Source organism: Haemaphysalis longicornis, unplaced genomic scaffold (assembly GCF_048455015.1).
Source record: "Haemaphysalis longicornis isolate Haplotype H1 unplaced genomic scaffold, Haemaphysalis longicornis Haplotype H1 scaffold_6, whole genome shotgun sequence".
In the NCBI taxonomy this organism is placed as follows: Eukaryota; Metazoa; Arthropoda; class Arachnida; order Ixodida; family Ixodidae; genus Haemaphysalis; species Haemaphysalis longicornis.
In genome coordinates this window covers 58,103,859-58,121,358 of record NW_027526407.1, presented here as the reverse complement: position 1 = coordinate 58,121,358, position 17,500 = coordinate 58,103,859, and the positions used below count along the sequence as shown (strand labels likewise).

General features: G+C 46.2%; 1 protein-coding gene across 3 annotated transcripts in view; it reads right to left on the bottom strand.

Annotated features, from left to right (window-relative positions):
* Positions 1–10,862, bottom strand: part of LOC144142751 (gamma-tubulin complex component 2-like) — a 60,036-nt gene extending 49,174 nt beyond the window's left edge. For all 3 annotated transcript variants that reach the window (XM_077674443.1, XM_077674444.1, XM_077674445.1), the window contains exons 1-5: positions 10,766–10,862; positions 9,955–10,006; positions 7,509–7,763; positions 5,836–5,947; positions 1,939–2,024 (exon numbers count right to left, since the gene is read on the bottom strand). In XM_077674443.1, the coding sequence (XP_077530569.1) occupies positions 1,939–2,024; positions 5,836–5,947; positions 7,509–7,763; positions 9,955–9,990 (489 nt within the window). In that variant the 5' untranslated portion in view covers positions 9,991–10,006; positions 10,766–10,862. The remainder of the gene's footprint in view (positions 1–1,938; positions 2,025–5,835; positions 5,948–7,508; positions 7,764–9,954; positions 10,007–10,765) is intronic.
* Positions 10,863–17,500: the final 6,638 nt, after the last annotated feature.

Below are 17,500 nucleotides of genomic sequence, written 5' to 3'. Positions count from 1 at the left end.
GGAGCTAGGGAAGTGGCGCGCAGCTACCGCCACCCAGAAAAGAAAGTATTGTAGCCATTACTAGATGAGCCAGTAGCCACTTAAGGGCCATAGGCCGCCATTTTGAATTGTGCGGACAGTGGCCTGCGTGCGGTGTGGCGTTCAGTTTTGACAGCGCAAAAAGAAGCGGTGCCATTATAGTGCCGCTTTTAAAAGAAAAGTTGTTTTAGCTGCGGAGTTGTCGTCGAACGTTCAAGCCGGGCGGGACTTCGGCGTGGATGAAAAAAATGTCCATCGTTGGAGGACGCAACAGGAGAGGATATTTGCGTGCGCCGCAACGAGGTTGGCAATCACCGGACCACGAGAATGCCGTCACCATGAAATGGAGATGGCATTGGCTGACTTCGTTCAGATGCAGCGAGCAGCTGCCCTTCCAATAACGACGGAAGTGCTCCAGGCAAAAATCAAGGGAGCTTTTGACGGAACGAGGCTTATCGCGGGGCACACTTCAAAGCCAGTCGGGGCTGGCTACAGAAATTCATGAAGCACTTCGGCTTTTGCCTCCGTCGTCGAACCTCAATCGTCCAGAAGTTGCCCGGTGATTTTGAAGAGAAATTGATTGAGTTCCAGCACCGCATCTTCATGTTCAATAAACATGTTTTCTTTTTGTGAACGCTGACCTCGCCTTTTTGTTCGGCCTACATTCGAGGTAAGTTTTTTTTTTTTTTTTTTTTTTCCGCGCCTTCGGACTTTCGGGGGTCGGCTTAGAATCGGGGCCGGCCTAGATTCGAATAAATACGGTAAATCAAAAAATAAAAAGAAGAGCCATCGGCACAAGAAAAATTTTTGACGTATTTCCGAAGTGTGGCAGCACATTACAAGCAAGAGAAGTTGGTGAAAAAGGCGCGCTTTTTAAAGATACAAGCGCTGCTGTACATGTACGTCATTGACCATTTTGAAAGTGTTTGCCGATGCCGTACATGTACGGCCGTGACCCTCAAAGGGTTAACAGCAGAGCTCTTTCAGTTCCATCCATGCCAGGAGTTGATCAAAACTCTCTGCAGCAAAGAGGAGAGGAAGAAAATGCTATGCCGAGAAGTTTGATGGAAAGTGGGGAGGAGGCAAGGAGCCGAAGAGCAAGTGTGGGGAGTGCTCGTCGTGGCATAAATGTTCGGGTGGATAGGTGCGCATCTGGGATTGGTTGCGCCAGTGATGATTTAAGCCCTGATGTGCAGGTGTTCTCCTAGTTGAGAGAGATGCTCTGCGGCATCAGTGTCCGATTTACCGATAAGATGGGCAGACCTAACAGAAGCCAAGTTAAAGCTAGTAACGACCACCAGGTCCGCTGTTTCTCAGTCTTTGCATCGCAACTGCAAAGGTGGTTGAATCTTTTTTTATATGCGAGGATGTTTTGTTTCTGTTGTGCTAGCAGCAGCTCGAGCCTACATGTTCTGTTTTGGTGTTTGCTTCCGCCTAACCTCTCTTTGCCACCACTTTTAGCACTTTTCTTTTACTTGCTACGGTAACAACCAACTCAACCTGCATTCCCAGTTAAAAGAACACTGGTATCTTTGGCTGTGTCCCTATGTTGTACCTTAAATAGGCCCGTGGTTTCCTCTGCGCTCAATAATGTGGACGTGAACGAGCCATTGGCAGTGATTTAGTAACGTAATTGACTGGCCTAGCTGGTATTGCATTATGTACAATTCAGCGCAAAAAAGCGCTCCTGTGTTGCGTCTTTTCTAGTCCCTGTCTATTTTTGCGCTGAACTGTACATATTGGCAGTGGTTTTGCTCGTTTGGAAAAATCCTGTCTCCGAACTTCGTGGTCAAGCGTTCGTTCACTTTGGTTGGGTGGTTGGAACGAGTTGCAGACAGACAGACCAAAATTTTCACATGTAAGAAAAAAAGGCCCCAGAAAGGCTATCACCACTAGAATTCACCACAAAAATTCACCCACCCGGGGATCCGCCAACATGTGGGACTCGGGTGCAAAGTCCCAGGACACCTTCATATCGTCTTGAATCGACCCCAGGTGCATCAGATCTGAAAGAAAGAGAGCCAAACAGCGAAAGGAAAGTTGGGCTAGGAGGCAAGGGACAGAGCGAACACACAGCTGAGTGTCCCAGATCTGTGACGTGCCCGCCACAATCGTGACAAAAAAGAGAAATCCTCAGCTCAAAGGAGCCACGAGGTTAAATACAAGTTTGGTTCATTTAACGGGGCAGATGGGTCTTTGGGGCCGAAAAACGGTCAAAAAACCGTTTTCTGGAAAATGGCATTTGCGGCATCCACATCCATTTTTCTATCAGTCTGCAAATTTACTCATCATAAGGCCCCATATTTTATTGTGAATAGCATTTTAAAGCGCGCTTTACAGCTCAGTTCGCGTTGATATTGATGATGAAAAGGTACTTTTCTAGCAATGCTAAGCTAGCATTTCGCCCTCAGATATATCGGCACCCAGAGCAGGTACAACCGTAAGTTTTTTTTTCCTTTGATACCTAAATGTAGGGAGAATACAATTTTGGAAACAAAATTTTTATCAAATAGTGGCTTTGAAAAATTATTGTTGTGTTCAAATGACGCCACCTTTGAGCCATTTCTGGCAGAGCGTGGGAGGAGTGAAGTTCAGTGTGTTGTAAAATAACCAAAAAATAGCTAAATCAAAAAAATTCTTCCGAAGTTGTATTCTTTTAGTCATTTGTCTGCCCAGCCAGGGGTAACTCCCCTGCTGTATACAGTGGTTATTTTGTAATTGTGAACCAAAATAATGGCAATTAATCATTATCTAAAAAAATAATCAACTTGCATAACATGTAATTGCAGATTTGAAATCAGCAGAAGAAACTCCATAATGCTGTGCAGTTTCATTAAAATTGGTTCGTAAATTAAAAAATAGCTCTAAGACCGGTCTGCCCCTTAAAGGGACCCTGCAACACTTGCCATCGACTACTAGTGCTGTATTTTGGGATAAAGTCTATTGTCCCAGAAATCTCCTCCCGCAAGAATTATGAAAATCCGTTCACAATTAACGAAACTACGCGCGATGAGAAATCGCGCATAATCGTTCCCTCTCAACTCGAGCGCGGACAAGGCGACGAAAGCTGCGCGCTCTCTCCCGAAGAGGGGGGCGGCTCGCGGCGTTCTCTTCGGCGGCCTTCGATATATCACATGCCGGGTAGTTTTCTCCTTCTCTCCGCAACGCGGAGAGGGATATTTCCGGTCTGGTGCCACAAAAAAGCAGGCATGGGTGCCTGCTCGCAAGTGCGCGCTCGGGCTGGTAGGGCGTTTTTGAAGCAATAAACATTTGTAGTCGAGTGGTCCCGTTGAAAGGGAAGTATTGAGCTCATCACTCAAACTCCGCGCGCACTCAAAACACAAAATAAACGGCAAAACTGTGCCTACAGGTTCAGGCATAGAAGAGGTTCGTACAGAGCGATGACGACGACAGAAATGGGAGAATCTAGCCGCGAAGTTGACCAGTGACAGCCGATCGGGCAGCCATGGCCTATGTGACGTCCCTTAGGCCATGCATAATGAGGACAACTGAAGAGAGAGCGGTTTGTTTTTCCGCGTCTTTCACATCGATTTGCGCGCTCACCGCTTCACGTGCACGTGTAATATTTGGCTCAGGTATTCCTGGCAGTGTAATCTAAACGTCGCGCAGGTTTACTTGTACTGCTCAAAGAGTGTTGCAGGGTCCCTTTAAAAACGACTGCTTTGGACCGATGTCACAAACACTGAAGATCAAGGGAAGCAGACGAAGCAATGGCGGCTCTCCAGCCACTGTCCGGCGATTTCTCTATGACGTCACAAAATCTTGGTGCGATTTGCGGCCGTCGACCAAACTTTCCCTAAAACGCACGACTGGCCAATTGTAGTGGGGCCTTCAGCTCCATTTGGTTTTATCACTTGAATGCTAATGTAATGTAATGTAGTTAACACATTGATAACTATGCTTTGAGTGCTGGCCTCTACTGTATCACTCCTGACCACATTACATCACTTTAGTGCAAAATTTGTTTTTCGATATTTCTTGTGCTTTCTCGGTTAAAAAACAACTCTCATGGCCGGAGACTACAGCACAGCAGCGTTCTGCAAAGCTCCGCCATACCCCACAATGCTGAATGATGCCATCTAAGTTACACGACATCAGCTTAAATAGCTAAAAAAGAAAACAAAAAAACTATGAAAGAGTTATAAATGCGGCCTTTAGGCCTACCCACAACTGACAACAAACACCAGGCCAAATTCCCAGCACTTTGCTTTTAAACTGCACCTTCAGCGGAGCCATTCAGCTAAGATGATATTTAACCCCATTCTGTTGTGATAAGGGTTGCGACAGGGGTGTCGTAAACTACCCATTTCCACTACTTATTTGCAGCAGCAGCTAACCCTGTTGTCGTGTCCCAAACAACAGTGGGGGGACAAAACAATCGCCGACTGATTTGACCCTTATTTGGCAATGGAAGTCTTTGGGCTTGTTGGTTCATATCACCCAAACAAAACAGTGCTCAGCACAGGACGAAGTAAGAGGCTACACACACACACCGCACTATGTGTGGGTAGCCTTTTGGGTAATACGCAAAATTTGAGTATTAACCCACCCCCCTCCAAGTTCACTCCCAAGTCCTGTGAAGCCATGCCACCACAGAGCCTTTAGGAGATCTGCTGGAACACACTATGTCATGAATGACAGCTCAACGAATGAGCCTATGCTGCTCCCGTGCGAAGCAATTGGCATTGACCTCGCATCAATACCGCGTGAGAGTTTACAACAGGAAAGCACGACAATGTGGTTGGGCCCGCCCTACTCCATCAACACACTACTAACACAACAACACTTCCACTTCCGCACTTTCGTGTATTCCTTTAAATTCCCTAAGGAGTACCTATGAGAAGAAAAATCCCCAGAGTAGGCGGCAACAATGTGAATTCCTTCCCCCCCCCCCCCCCCCCCCGTTTTGTGAGAAAAGGTACAAAAAAGTGCTTATTGGACGGAGTGCTTATTGAATTGAAAACTCCAGCATTAGGTTCATTATAGTATTCTGGTTAATTGTTTGGCGAAAAATCTTGAGATGCCATCTCAGGTATGCAACACTGAAAGGAGCACTGACACCAATTTGTGGCATTAATATTATTGCACAGTTCACTTCCTTCACTCAACAGAATACCCTGGCTGAAATATGAGCGGCCTGCGACGCGAAGAACATACTTCAATTGGATCTCATTTATCGCGCCGACGGAGCAGCGCGCGAAGCGGCACTCAGCAAATGGACATCAGCGTGACATCACCCCATGAAGCCAAAAGAAGTGACGCGACAGCGCTCCTCAAAAACTCGTGACGTCACTTCACGCGCGCGGCCCCAGGAGCAGCGAGCGGGCACAACACCCTCTCAAGCGGGCGCCGGTGACGTCCGCACAAAGCGGTGAGGTCAGGCAGGGATTCTGTCATATGCGCCGTTCGGGATGAAAGCGCGGGAATTTGAAACAAATGATTTTCAGGCTGTTCAATGTAATTAACTATCGCGCGCTGAAGTATTTGAAGTGCTGTTTCGGGTTCGCCAGACTATTAAGCATCGATAAAAGCAATAAAAGTGTAACATAAAATTTTCATGTCAGTGCTCCTTGAAGATGTGTAGTGCGGTTCAGCGCCACTCGCCTTAAGAAATGTACATACGCTGCAGAGAAAAGCAACCCGGGAACATTTTACGTTTTAGAAAACATAGCCCCTGCAACAGGTATGGAGCATGCATTTGACTCCTGGATTTTTGCTTTTTAACAGATATGACTCTGTCCGTAAAGTCCGTATCAGTCCATAAAGGATCAAAACAGAACACTAGGAGCACCCCACCTGGCTTGGTGCGAAGTTCACTGTTGACGGCTGCCGCAAAACTGGTCAGTGACGTCGCTGAACTCGCCGTGACGTTGCTGACACCGGTACCAACCTTCTTCTGGACATCGCCCTTTGAACAAAGGCGTAACACAGACACACTCCATCAGCAAAAAAAAAAAAAAAAGGCAAAATTAATTCTTATAAACCGTGTATTGAAAAATAAACAAGCTGGGTGATACCATATTTACTCGCGTAATGATCACACTTTTTTTCCAAAAATATGATGCAAATTTAGGGGTGCGTTCATTTATGCGAGGTAAATTTTTCGCGAAAAAAGTTTCAGCGCAGAAAACGCAAGTTGCAGGTCAGAATGTTTACGATAAGTCTCATGACCATAATAAACATAACTAAATAAAAACATAATGAAAACTCCACCGAATGACCACCAAGTGACACAAAATGCAGTGTTTTCATTACGGAACGCGCCGGAATTACGGAACCCACCGGAACGAGTTTGATGCGAGGTGACAACAGGTCGACCAATAAGTGGCTGCTGCTGTCGCAGTGTGGGACATCAAGACACAGCTGCCGGCGCAGCAAGCCGAGCGCGTCTTTTTATAAGTCTTGCGAGTACATTACGCGCATTTAGTGAGAGTTTCTTCTGCACCAATAATGAACTCATGCTTGCCGATATCGCTAATATCATCAAGTCCGCGCAATAACGTAGCCATGTCCATTTTGAAAGAGGAGGAAACTAAGGTAAGCATGACCATCATCATCTAGACTTGGCACACATACGGCATATGGCTGCAGCAAGTTCAGGGTGCAATCATTGCGTGGGAAATAAAAAGGCTTATTTTGATGACAAACTCTAGGGGTGCGATCATTACGCGAGTAAATATGGTAAGTGTGCCCCAAGTACCAATTTTAGATGCAACAGGCATTTGAAGGGGCCATGGAGACAAAATATAATTGTTCAGTTTGAAAGAAGCTGAGCGTTTGGTGGTAACTCACAGAGTTCCATTCTAGCAAAGAAAGACGTTTTTCACACTATTTTTAAATAAAAAAAAACTTTGCTTTTAAGGTTATTATGATAAAAATGGGAGGATATATGTAGTTTTTCATTATGATTGTAGATATAAAATTTGTTTTTGTGTAAAACGACTACATTGAAACTTATTTGTATTTTATATTTGATATTTTGACAGCTTTCGTAAGAAAACTGCTGGAGTGATGCAGCTAAACAAGGTATCAGTGAACTGTGCACAAATCAAGGAGTGCAATAAGACTAACCCTGGTATTCTGAATCCTACCTCCACTCGAGCCTCCAGTGGAGGAGAGCCTTGAAATCGACTTCCCCATGCATAAGCATAGCAGAATCCTCCCCTCAGCCGAGTGGAGGGAGCAAGTGGAGTGGAGGAGGAAGAGTGTCATTCTATCCGGTCTGTAGCAGTAGTTACAACCATCTAAAGTTTGGGCCTGGAAGGCTGGTTTTTCTAGTTCCCACCTTTCATGCCCAAACTTTAAATGGTTGCAACTACTGGTTGTAAATGGTTGCAGAGGTTTGAAGACCAGCCCCTTCAAACTGAAGAAAGCTATACTTAGTCTTCAATGCCCCTTTAATCTGAGCTAGGATATTGTCCATCCGAGCTTCCCAACTTGTGGAAGGCAGTACTGAAAGAAATACCAACCTTGAGACTATCGTTCTTCTGTGGTAGCCGCTCGCACGCGACGTCCTGGACATGTTTCTCCTCCCGCGCCTCTCGCTTGGTCCTAGTGGTCACGCCGGTCAGATTGACCTTGGGCACCGCAAAAGTCTCCGCATTGCCCTTCAGGTCGAGCTCCTTGCGCCGACGAGCGCGCTGAGCAGCCATGTCGGCTCCGCTGGCCGAGATGACCTTGTTGGTGCGGCTACTGTCGGCCGGAACGATCTTGCGATGGCTGGTCTGGAACAAGGCGGGGAAAAGGAGCAGCCAAGGAGCAACAAGTTAGTCTACTTCGTTTTTTTTACGGGTGTTTTTATTAACAACACCCTGATCACCGCACTGATGAAATCAGCGGTGACTCGCAACTCAGCACAGTAGCCACAACAAATTGACTACGTGTTTGCTTGGCAAATGTCGTCGAAAGGTGACAGCCTTCTGCTGCCCCTGAAATGTAACATCTACTTTCCTCCTCTCCCACCCCTCAATCTCTTCCCTCATCCTCTCACTCCTGCCAAGATAAACGTTGATTGATTGATTGTGGGGTTTAACGCGCCGACACAACGCAGGCGATGAGGCGCGCCGTAGTGGAGGGCTCCGGATTAATTTCGACCCCCTGGGGATCTTCAACGCGTGCCAAAATCTCGTACACACGGGCGTTTTTGCTTTTCGCCTCCATCAGATGAGCGGCCGCCGCAGCCAAGAATCAAACCCGTGACCTCATGCTCAGCAGCACAACGCCTTAGCCACTGAGCCACCGCGGCGGGTCCAAGATAAATGTGATCGAGGTTAACCCAATTGAATTCCATTTTTTTTAATATTCGCAGTCTCACGTGCTAGCTCTCAGGACCTTTCATTTCTGCTGTGCTTGGAGCAGCTTGAGCCAATATCTTTTGTTTGTGTCTGCTTTATCTCGCCTCTCTGTGACACCATTTTGAACTCTTTTTTTCTTTCACTACAATAAAGAACAACGGTACTCTCAGTTACGTACTTACATTCTGCCCTGTATACAGTAGCCAACCATTTTTTCATACTCGCTGGATATTCCAGACTTTCCTGAGGAACTGCCAGTTGTCCCGTAGGAGTAATGACTCGCGGATTTTTCGAACTGCTCTTTAATTCGGACTATTTTTCGTTGCCATCCAGGTTCTTCGAAAAATCGGTCGGCTACTGTACACCTGAGGTTTCCTTCGCACTGAATATTGTGGATGTGTGGGGGGCCTGCCGGCAGCTGTAATAGTTTGGAATGGTCCAGTTTGTACATACTTCGTGTTCAAGCATTTTTTCAACTGTCGTTTCTCCGGGCGGTTGAATGAGGTGCCAGATAGACATACAGACCATGGCCGTCGGCAGGGGGGTGCAAAAGGAACACCTGCACCCCCCCCCCCCAGCCACCCCACAACAACTGCCCCACTCCCTCACTTTCTTTCCCCTCAAATACAATGGGTTTGCCTCCTTCAAGACAAAATTCTTAATTGATTGTAGGGTTTAACGCGCCGTCGCAGGCAGGCGATAAGGCGCGCCATAGTGGAGGGCTCCGGATTAATTTTGACCACCTGGGGATCTTTAACGTGCACCGAAATCTCGTACACACGGGCGTTTTTGCTCTTCACCTCCATCAGAAAAGCGGCCGGTGCGGCCATGACTCGAACCCGCGACCTCGTGCTAGACAAAACCCTGCCGAAGCCCATGATACAGGCAGACCAAAATTTTCTCGCTAACGCAGCCCAAGAAAGACTATTGTCTTTAAAAGCAGACCCAGGCCTCAGCATACACCTCACCCTGATATCCAACAAGCAATGCTGGAGGCATTGCACCCTTTCGGTAAAGTCTGCGACCAATTTTTCAGATGCGACAGGTCTGAAAAAGCTCGAGTATGGTACCGCGCAGTTTCAGCAAAAGCGTTTCATTTATCAGGAATTCTAAAAATTGGCATATAGAAAAACCAGCTCCTGCACTTTTGAAATTAGGAAAAATACATTATGGTTCTTTGTAGTTTAGTGGCTAATTTTTGCACTGTTTTTAGAGTGCGATAACGCCTCTACGACGTGCATGACATCTCTCGAGGCTAAAGCCTTTCCCTTGAGGCATCTGTTGAATGCAATGACTAGTGCCACATCCATTGCAAGTACAAGTTCTTCCGTCTTTACGAAACTTATATTGAGCAGAGGACAACAGAATAAGTCCGCACAAAGGCGCAACCTGGCAACGCTAAACAAACTGTCAGGCAGGTACTATAAGGCAAATTAGCAAATAAAACAACTGAGCAGTTCAACGTTTCCGAACCAGTCCTCAGGCCAGAAAGCAATCAAACTTTCCCTCGACGATCTGGCGCACTAGTTTCGGAACCACCTTACGCTGTACACTACAGAGCATTTGTTTACCACAATAATGAAGGCTAACACTGTGATAATAGCTAATAACGGACACTTACCCCATTTCGGGTGACAGCTTCCGCGGCTCTGTGCATGTCAGGGGGCGGTTGCCTAAAAATACGGCGGCAGCATTGAGCGCATCAACTTTACTCGATCAAGGCCAGACACTTTTGGTATTGAGCCATTGGTCATGTCCTTTCACAGCCTGCGGCTCAACAAGGTTGTCGGGACGTTCTGTTACGCGATGTCAGGTGAATGAACGTAAACGCTTTTCACCGTTCGCTGTGGCTGGCGTGACTCGAGCTGATATTGCAATGTCACCTTACCAGAAACGCCCGACAAGCGTTTGCAAATAAAACCAAAGTCGGCATTCTTTCTGTACCACCTACCTACCTGCGATACTTTTGTGGTGCGGGTCTGGAGTCCCTTCTCCATCTCACATTCTGTACCACCTACCTACTTCTTACAACTATGACAGTCTGTTACGTGAAAAGTCGGGCAATTTTGAACGCCTTTTCTTGGCACGCAACTCGACAACCGTGCCAGCGCGGGTAACGTTGTCAAAACCGCCACTACGGCGTCTAATTAAAGTCGAAAGGGAAAGTCGTATCCTGATAAAATGGGGTAGGATTGTCCCTGCAAGACGCAGGCTCACGTGGGGAGTCCTTGTGTGCCAATTAAACGAGATACCGCGACGCAGTTTGATGCAGCAATATGACAACAACGTCAGCTCGAGCGCTGGACAACGTAAGAGCTGATTCGGCTTGTCACGAACGACGGTATTTCGACTTATAAGATGCCAGAAACAACAATAGGACACTAAACGCGCACGCGACAAACGTTTCACGGCTGTTGTAGCGCAAAACTTACGGCTAAATTTGTCGAGAACGCAGACGCTGAAATTTCATATTGATCGCGCTGGTCCCGTTTTCGGCGAGACTGAAAAAACATCGGCCGTCGATACACAGCTTCTATACAAAGTGCGTAGGTTGATAAAAAAATAATTTAAACATAAAACGTCACTTTTAATACCCCTAGACACGCAAGTTTTTTACTTTATGTATTTATTGAATAAAATGAATAAAAATTAAATTTATTTACAGCATTTTTGCGTTGACGGCAACTCCACTTAAATAAAAACCGAGGCGGCGCTGTACGCAATGGGTGCTCGGAGAAGACCGCGAAGTACAAACTACAAACGTACAAAATTGTAGGCGAAAGTGAAATGCAACACAGCCAATAGACGCTTTCACTCTTTCCTTCGCGTCTGAAAGCACTGCGAAAGCTACAATTATCGCCAGCCCGGAGTGACGCTGCTTTATTTGCTCGTCGCAGCAGATGTGCCTTCCGTTTCTACCGTGGAAAACACGTCATGGAGTAAAGAAAATTCCTCCATGGCTCACGTGACGTTGCTGTTCTGAGCCTGTTCATCCGGGAGAAATTCCCAGCTACACAGCGAGCTGAAACTTGCGGTTGCAGCGGTTTTTTGTTGTTTTCGCACCCATTCGCACTCATGTTCTGGCGGACACTCCTTCGATCCCCGCTGTTCTTTCTCCGAGCGAACGACACGCGTCTGTCCACAGGGAGTTAAAACCTGGAAGGACTTGAGCTTTATTCCAGTAGACAAACATGTGGCTGTCCGTTTTCGTACCGTGTCGTAGGCATCTCACTGTCTGTGAAACACACCAACCCATATCCAAACCTCTTGACCATTGAGGACAGCTGACAGGTCACCTTGAGCCGCGCCCTAGCAAAAATTCTGATAGAAACTTGTATTAGTCTTATACATTTTTGTATTAGGTGTATAAGACATGTATTAGTCTTATACAAACTTGTATCAGTTTTATAAGTTTCATATACAAGTTGTATTAGTCTAATATAAATACACCTATTAGTTTGTATTAGTTTACAAATACTAATAGATCTGATAGACACCTGAGTCTAATACAAACTAATAGAGACGTATTGGTTTTAATAAAAACTAATACAAATGGACCCGCAAAGTGCGATTTCCTGAATTTTTATTTGGCTGCGTCTGCTGCAACCCGGGGCTTCCGAGCCGATTCCCCCCGAACTGGCTGCTGCGCCCCACGGAAGTGACGTACGTCAACAAAAAAAATTGCGTAATTGCATTACATTGCAATTACTTCAATAGTATTGCATATATTTTTGGCAGTGACACACTAATATTACAGTATCAAGATCTATTTTTAGCCTGAGTTTATTGTCTTTTAATATGACGTCACCTAGTTACCGTGACGTCATGGACATGCTTTGTAGATGTTTGCATTATATTTTTCTCTGCGAAACTCGAGTTTGTTATTGTTTTTGACACTCGCGTAGAAGAAGTTGTGTCAACAAAGCACTTTTTATAGATTTACCACGTGTTTTACGGATGACCTACGGACGAGCGGCATGGAGAAGAGGCCGAATTCCATCGAAGAGCGAATTTTGGCCCCGTATTGGCATACATACGGGTAGAGTTCACTCTAGTACGGGCTTGTCTGTTCCGAGTTTGTTCCGTTGGCCTATTTGAAATATTCCGGCTTCGCGCTGTGCCGAGGCAAGCAAGAATGTTACGAGCGTCGGCGTTGTGTGGAGTCGCTCACGAGTGGTGCGGTGCTGCGCTGTGTTTTCGTTTCATATGAGGTGTTCAGCTCCAAGCCTGTGTCACCGCGCTTGTATCTTCTGCAGTAATTCACAGTCTTCAAAGTCTGATGACTATTCGTGGCAGCAACGCGAAGTGCTGGTCAGCGCTTGCGCAGAGCGCAATGTTTTCATATCAAATACGTACGTATCAGAACCAAATGTTGCCCCAAAATGTGCAGTGAAGTACGAAGCGCCGTGTTGCCTTCAAAACGTGACCGATGTGTGTGGTGCGTCATAGTTTTCCAGAGGTTTGTTTGTGTGAAGCTGCTGGCGCCGCAGTCATCGATGCTATCATCACAGCCATTGTTATACACGGTGTTGTGTCGGTATCACAACGCGAGGCAAATACTTTGATACTGCTCCGTACTCGACCTGCAAGTGTCCAGATTCGTGTCGCTGCAGGAGTGTATACGTGAATAATCTAGAGCCCCATCAGCTAGCAATGGTGCGTCGCAGTGACAGCGAGTTTTCGTTCGTTCACTTCAACTTGCCGTGATCCCTGTCGTTACAAACGTGGCCAAAAAATGCGCCGGATATCTGTCGTGAGTTACTGTGGCATTTTCCGTGTGTTGTGTTCGTGTGCTCCAAAATTTACGATGTCGCCAAACGTACGTGATCGTGCCCATTTATGACAGGCTAGGTGATGCGTCAGTGGCTTCAGCAATAACAGATGCTACGTGCTGTGTTGAACTGTTATATCTACATTCTAATAGCGTCCTCGATAAACACGCACCGGTGTTGCCCCCAAAACCGGCTCGGTGCACAGTGCCCCACGACGGTGCGTACCGGCACGGAGCGTTGATCGAGGACAAACGGGGCGGTTCTACCAGGCGCCATCGCTTAATCTAAGAAATCAACTCATAAAAACGTTCACAAGTAGCAATACAGCACTGTAATGAGACACAGCGCTATTAGAAAGTGGTATTTATTGAAGGCCAATGATTATATGTACGCACAACTTAAATCCGTCACACATGCGGAACAACGGCTGCGGAACCACTAAACAGCTACATACAAGCGGCTTCTCATCTTCGTTTGAGCCATAATGCGAGTGCCTGTTTTATTCCACCCTTCCGTTACAGCAAAACAAGTAGGTCTTCATCGCCTAGGCACTCCGGTGACAGTTCATGATCATTCGATCGAACGAAACGAATGTCAATGCCCAACTGTCCGGCAATGCATGCAGCCGTCTTTGAAGTACACGAAGTTCGCGTCCTCATTTACAATCTCTGGCCATTGTTACCGCCCGTTAGGAGCCTGTCGCATCGTTGCCCGATGAATTCACAAGCACGCCATCCTTGTCAGCAACAATACACAGCTCCTCCCGCCTTGATGCGAGTGCGGCGATGCGCCGTCGCTGCAGCAGACGGCGGAGGAAGCCCCTTCGTCGGCGATGCATCTCGGGATTGCGCTCCGGCGCACCGTCGACTCTCTTGGTGCGCGGCGGTGCAACCGAAAATTGCCCTGCGACGGTGCGCCATGGTTTATTGAGGACGGACGGTGCACACCGGTGCGGTTTATCGAGGATGCTATAAGCATACCATCTAGGTGACTCTGCGTAGTTGTTTCTATTTGCTCTAACCTCAGTTGCCTTGTTCATCTTTTTTGCAGGGTATTTTTATTTACGTGTGCACGCAGCGTATTAGCACTAAATCAACCTTACACACTTACCTGTACATGCCATAACCCTCTTTGTAATCACGTGTGCATGTGCTACTGTTACCCTGCAGTATTTCGTCAGCTACTGTGCATGCTAGCAAAGATTGTTTGCATGTCGTTCTGAACCATTGCTAATAGCCTGAATTTCCTTTAGTATTACTAGCATACCTTTTTCTTTCTCACCTTCTGGCTTCGTGTTGCTTTTAAAAGGAATGAATGATTTAACGCTTATGTCGGACAAACTTGTAAAAAACAATACACGGGATATACCTGCTAAATTTCTCAATGGCACAAAGCACGTACACTGATCACACAGGCTAAAAGTATGTCTGACGTGCTCCACACTCTTCGTCTGCCCCTCAACGCAGTCATGCTTGATTTTTACCCAACCGGCAAAACCACTTCTGCTCACTGACGAGCCAGGGTCACTGTCACGCCCACTTCATAACATATAGTGAAAGCAGTCTGTTCTGATTTTTACCCAACAAACCAAACCACTTCCACTCACTGACTAGCCATGTAGAGTCACTGTTAATAATTAATCGTTACTAATAATTCAAAAAATCCAGATGTAACTGTAGCGATGGTGAAGGCGGTAGTGAAAGTCCGGGGTGGGCGACTTTGACGGCGCTTGTGGGTTTCAGTGCATTTGGACTAAGAACGGCTCTCACGGGGTGGAAGCCCTAACATCCTTCTGCTCGCAAATCCATAAAATATTTCTCTGTCTCGTTGTTTAATGCAATGCAAAGTTGAGGCCATTGAAAAGCACCATCAGAGAAACATGAGAAAGCGTTGCTTTTGCCTCCACGGACTGAACCAAGGTGGACCCACTAGGTATATCTGCATCTAAGCATACATTGGGTGCTACTGCGCAGCCGACTGGTACCCGTTGGCAAACCTGCTTCCCACATAACAACACAAACACATGCCTGTTGCATGCGGCCTGTGCGCATTTTGTTTGTCTGCGTGGAATGGAATGGCTGTGCCAGCAGGAAATAATTCATGAAGCACTGCAGGGCAGTGCAACAGTCGCCAGAAAAAATTTCCATCGGCAGACTCGCATACTCGAATGGCAACTGGCAGGCTCCATGGTTCAACACAGTGGTAATTCCAGTGTGCCACCAATGCAACAAGTCTCTCCGTAGTATCAGGAGATTCGAATATAGGTTAACAAGGGCGGTGTGACAACTGTCGCCGTGCTGAAAAATGCCACAACAGGGCTGTATTGTGCACAGATTTTTGTTGCCACTCCCATCCCACCTAGTTGTGCCAGCTTCCAAGTTTACCCCGTATCATTTCAAATTAACTGACGTTTGCTGGTGTTTGATTGATAGATGCAAGCACCAGTAAAGTGTGTCTGTCATCTTTAGCACTAAAATCATGTTCTCAAGGGGAAACCGAGTTTAACGAGGTTGCGGACATGAAAGCTGGCAGTGCTCATGGGGGTCGTAGCAGAAAAGTTGCAGCATGGCGTCGTGCTGTTTTTGCTATGTTGATGTTATAAAGCGCATGGTATTTATATGGGTCATATGTTTCAAACAAGGCACTAGCTGGAAGTCGTTGCTGTCCCTTCCCTTTGTTACACTTTGTAGTCGTGCTCTTTGTTTGAAAAAATTATTAGAAACTAGCTAGTGTTATTACAATGATAGAACTTATTTTCTGTGAAGGAAATGCTGCCTTGTGCCGGCTAAAGGATACACACTGTTTTGGCTACACACATCATAAGACAAGATAGCAATGCAATACTCCACAGAGCCCGTGCACAAGCTGCTGCCTTGCATTGGTCTGACCCACAGAATTGACAGGAACAGCTCCCCAGGACTGATCCCGAGCAAAGGTTCTGGCTCGCTCATGCCCCTCAACTTCACAGAAGTCAATGAAACCTTGTTACACAGGCTGCGGCTTAAAGTAGCATTGACCTGAAAGTATCTGCACACAATCGGACGCGAGGACAGCCCAGACTGCCTTCTGTGTAAGGCTGTACAGAGACAATTGATCATTTGCATAGTTTTTGACCAAGGTATACTAGTGGGTGAAAAGACCTTGAAGCAGCCTTACTACGCTTGAATGTTTACCCTCTGTCTGAACGAAAGCTTTTGGGCACGTGGGCTGACACGAAGAAGCAAGATCGAGCTGTCAAATCGCTGCTTGTCCTGTCAGGACTCTTGGGTCTATGTGGTGAAATTTCAGAAACTGCGGAACTTTTTTTTATGGTCGGTAAATAAGTTATGCGAATTATGCAGTGATTAGTCTGTTTCTGCGCCCCATACATGCTTTAAGTGTACAAAGTTCATTGGTTGATTTCACTGTCATTTCTCATACTCTCAGTATTCAGTACCTCCTTGCCCCAGTGGGATTTAAGTAGCAGGCCCAAGTTCAGTTTCTCAGGCTGGCCTCTTCTCCTTTCAAAAATCTTTTACTATCTCTACCTCTCTCTTGCCAGCATGCCAGGTGCTTGTAACGGTTTACTAGGATTCGCAACGGTCACCATACGATAAAAATTTCTTATGACTACTTTCATTGCTGAAGTTCACTGCACTCAGTGTACTAGGGTGTTTGGCGCGCAATAGTAATTATGACTGCAGACAGCCTACAGTTCTTAAAGCCCACATCGAAATCTTGCCACGGACTCGTTCTTGCCTTCACTTCGATAAGGCTGTCACAAATGGGTTGATCAGCCGAACATGCTGGAAGGGATGTTTTTCTACACTCCGAATTAATGTTTGATCGTTGTGCATACATTAAATACATTAAAGCATTTTTGCTGGTTCTTCCTTTTTATCTCTTGACACCCAGTGCAACCAATGGGCTGGTAAAAGCTGTGGCTTGTCATATGTGTTTCCAGTTCATAATGGTGCATTCTGCTTGTTGCCAAAGCCAACTGCAGAAAAGTTCTTCAGCCATAATGCAGTGCTGGCGATGGTCTTTTGTGGGCTATAAAAGCAAAATGTACTGGTTGTTGGTCAAATAAAGTGAGCCAATTTTAAATGTTTTTCCCAATGCCGGATGTGTTTCCTTGGAGGTTGTGTGTTTGCTTAGTCCTTTTGGGAACAGTTGAGCATGTATGGCTCATGTGTTGGCCATGAGACTAATCAGCATTTGAAGGTCCATGGGGCAGGTACAACTTGTACAGCTGGTGAGCGAAGGGATATAACTATTACATTTCCGATTTTCTTGCAACATGTCACTAGCATACAACAATTAGGATTTATAATTTAGCTGCAGTTCTTTTTTACGACAATACTGCTATTGTGCCCATTATAAAATGAATAATAATTACGACCAGCCGCCATACGT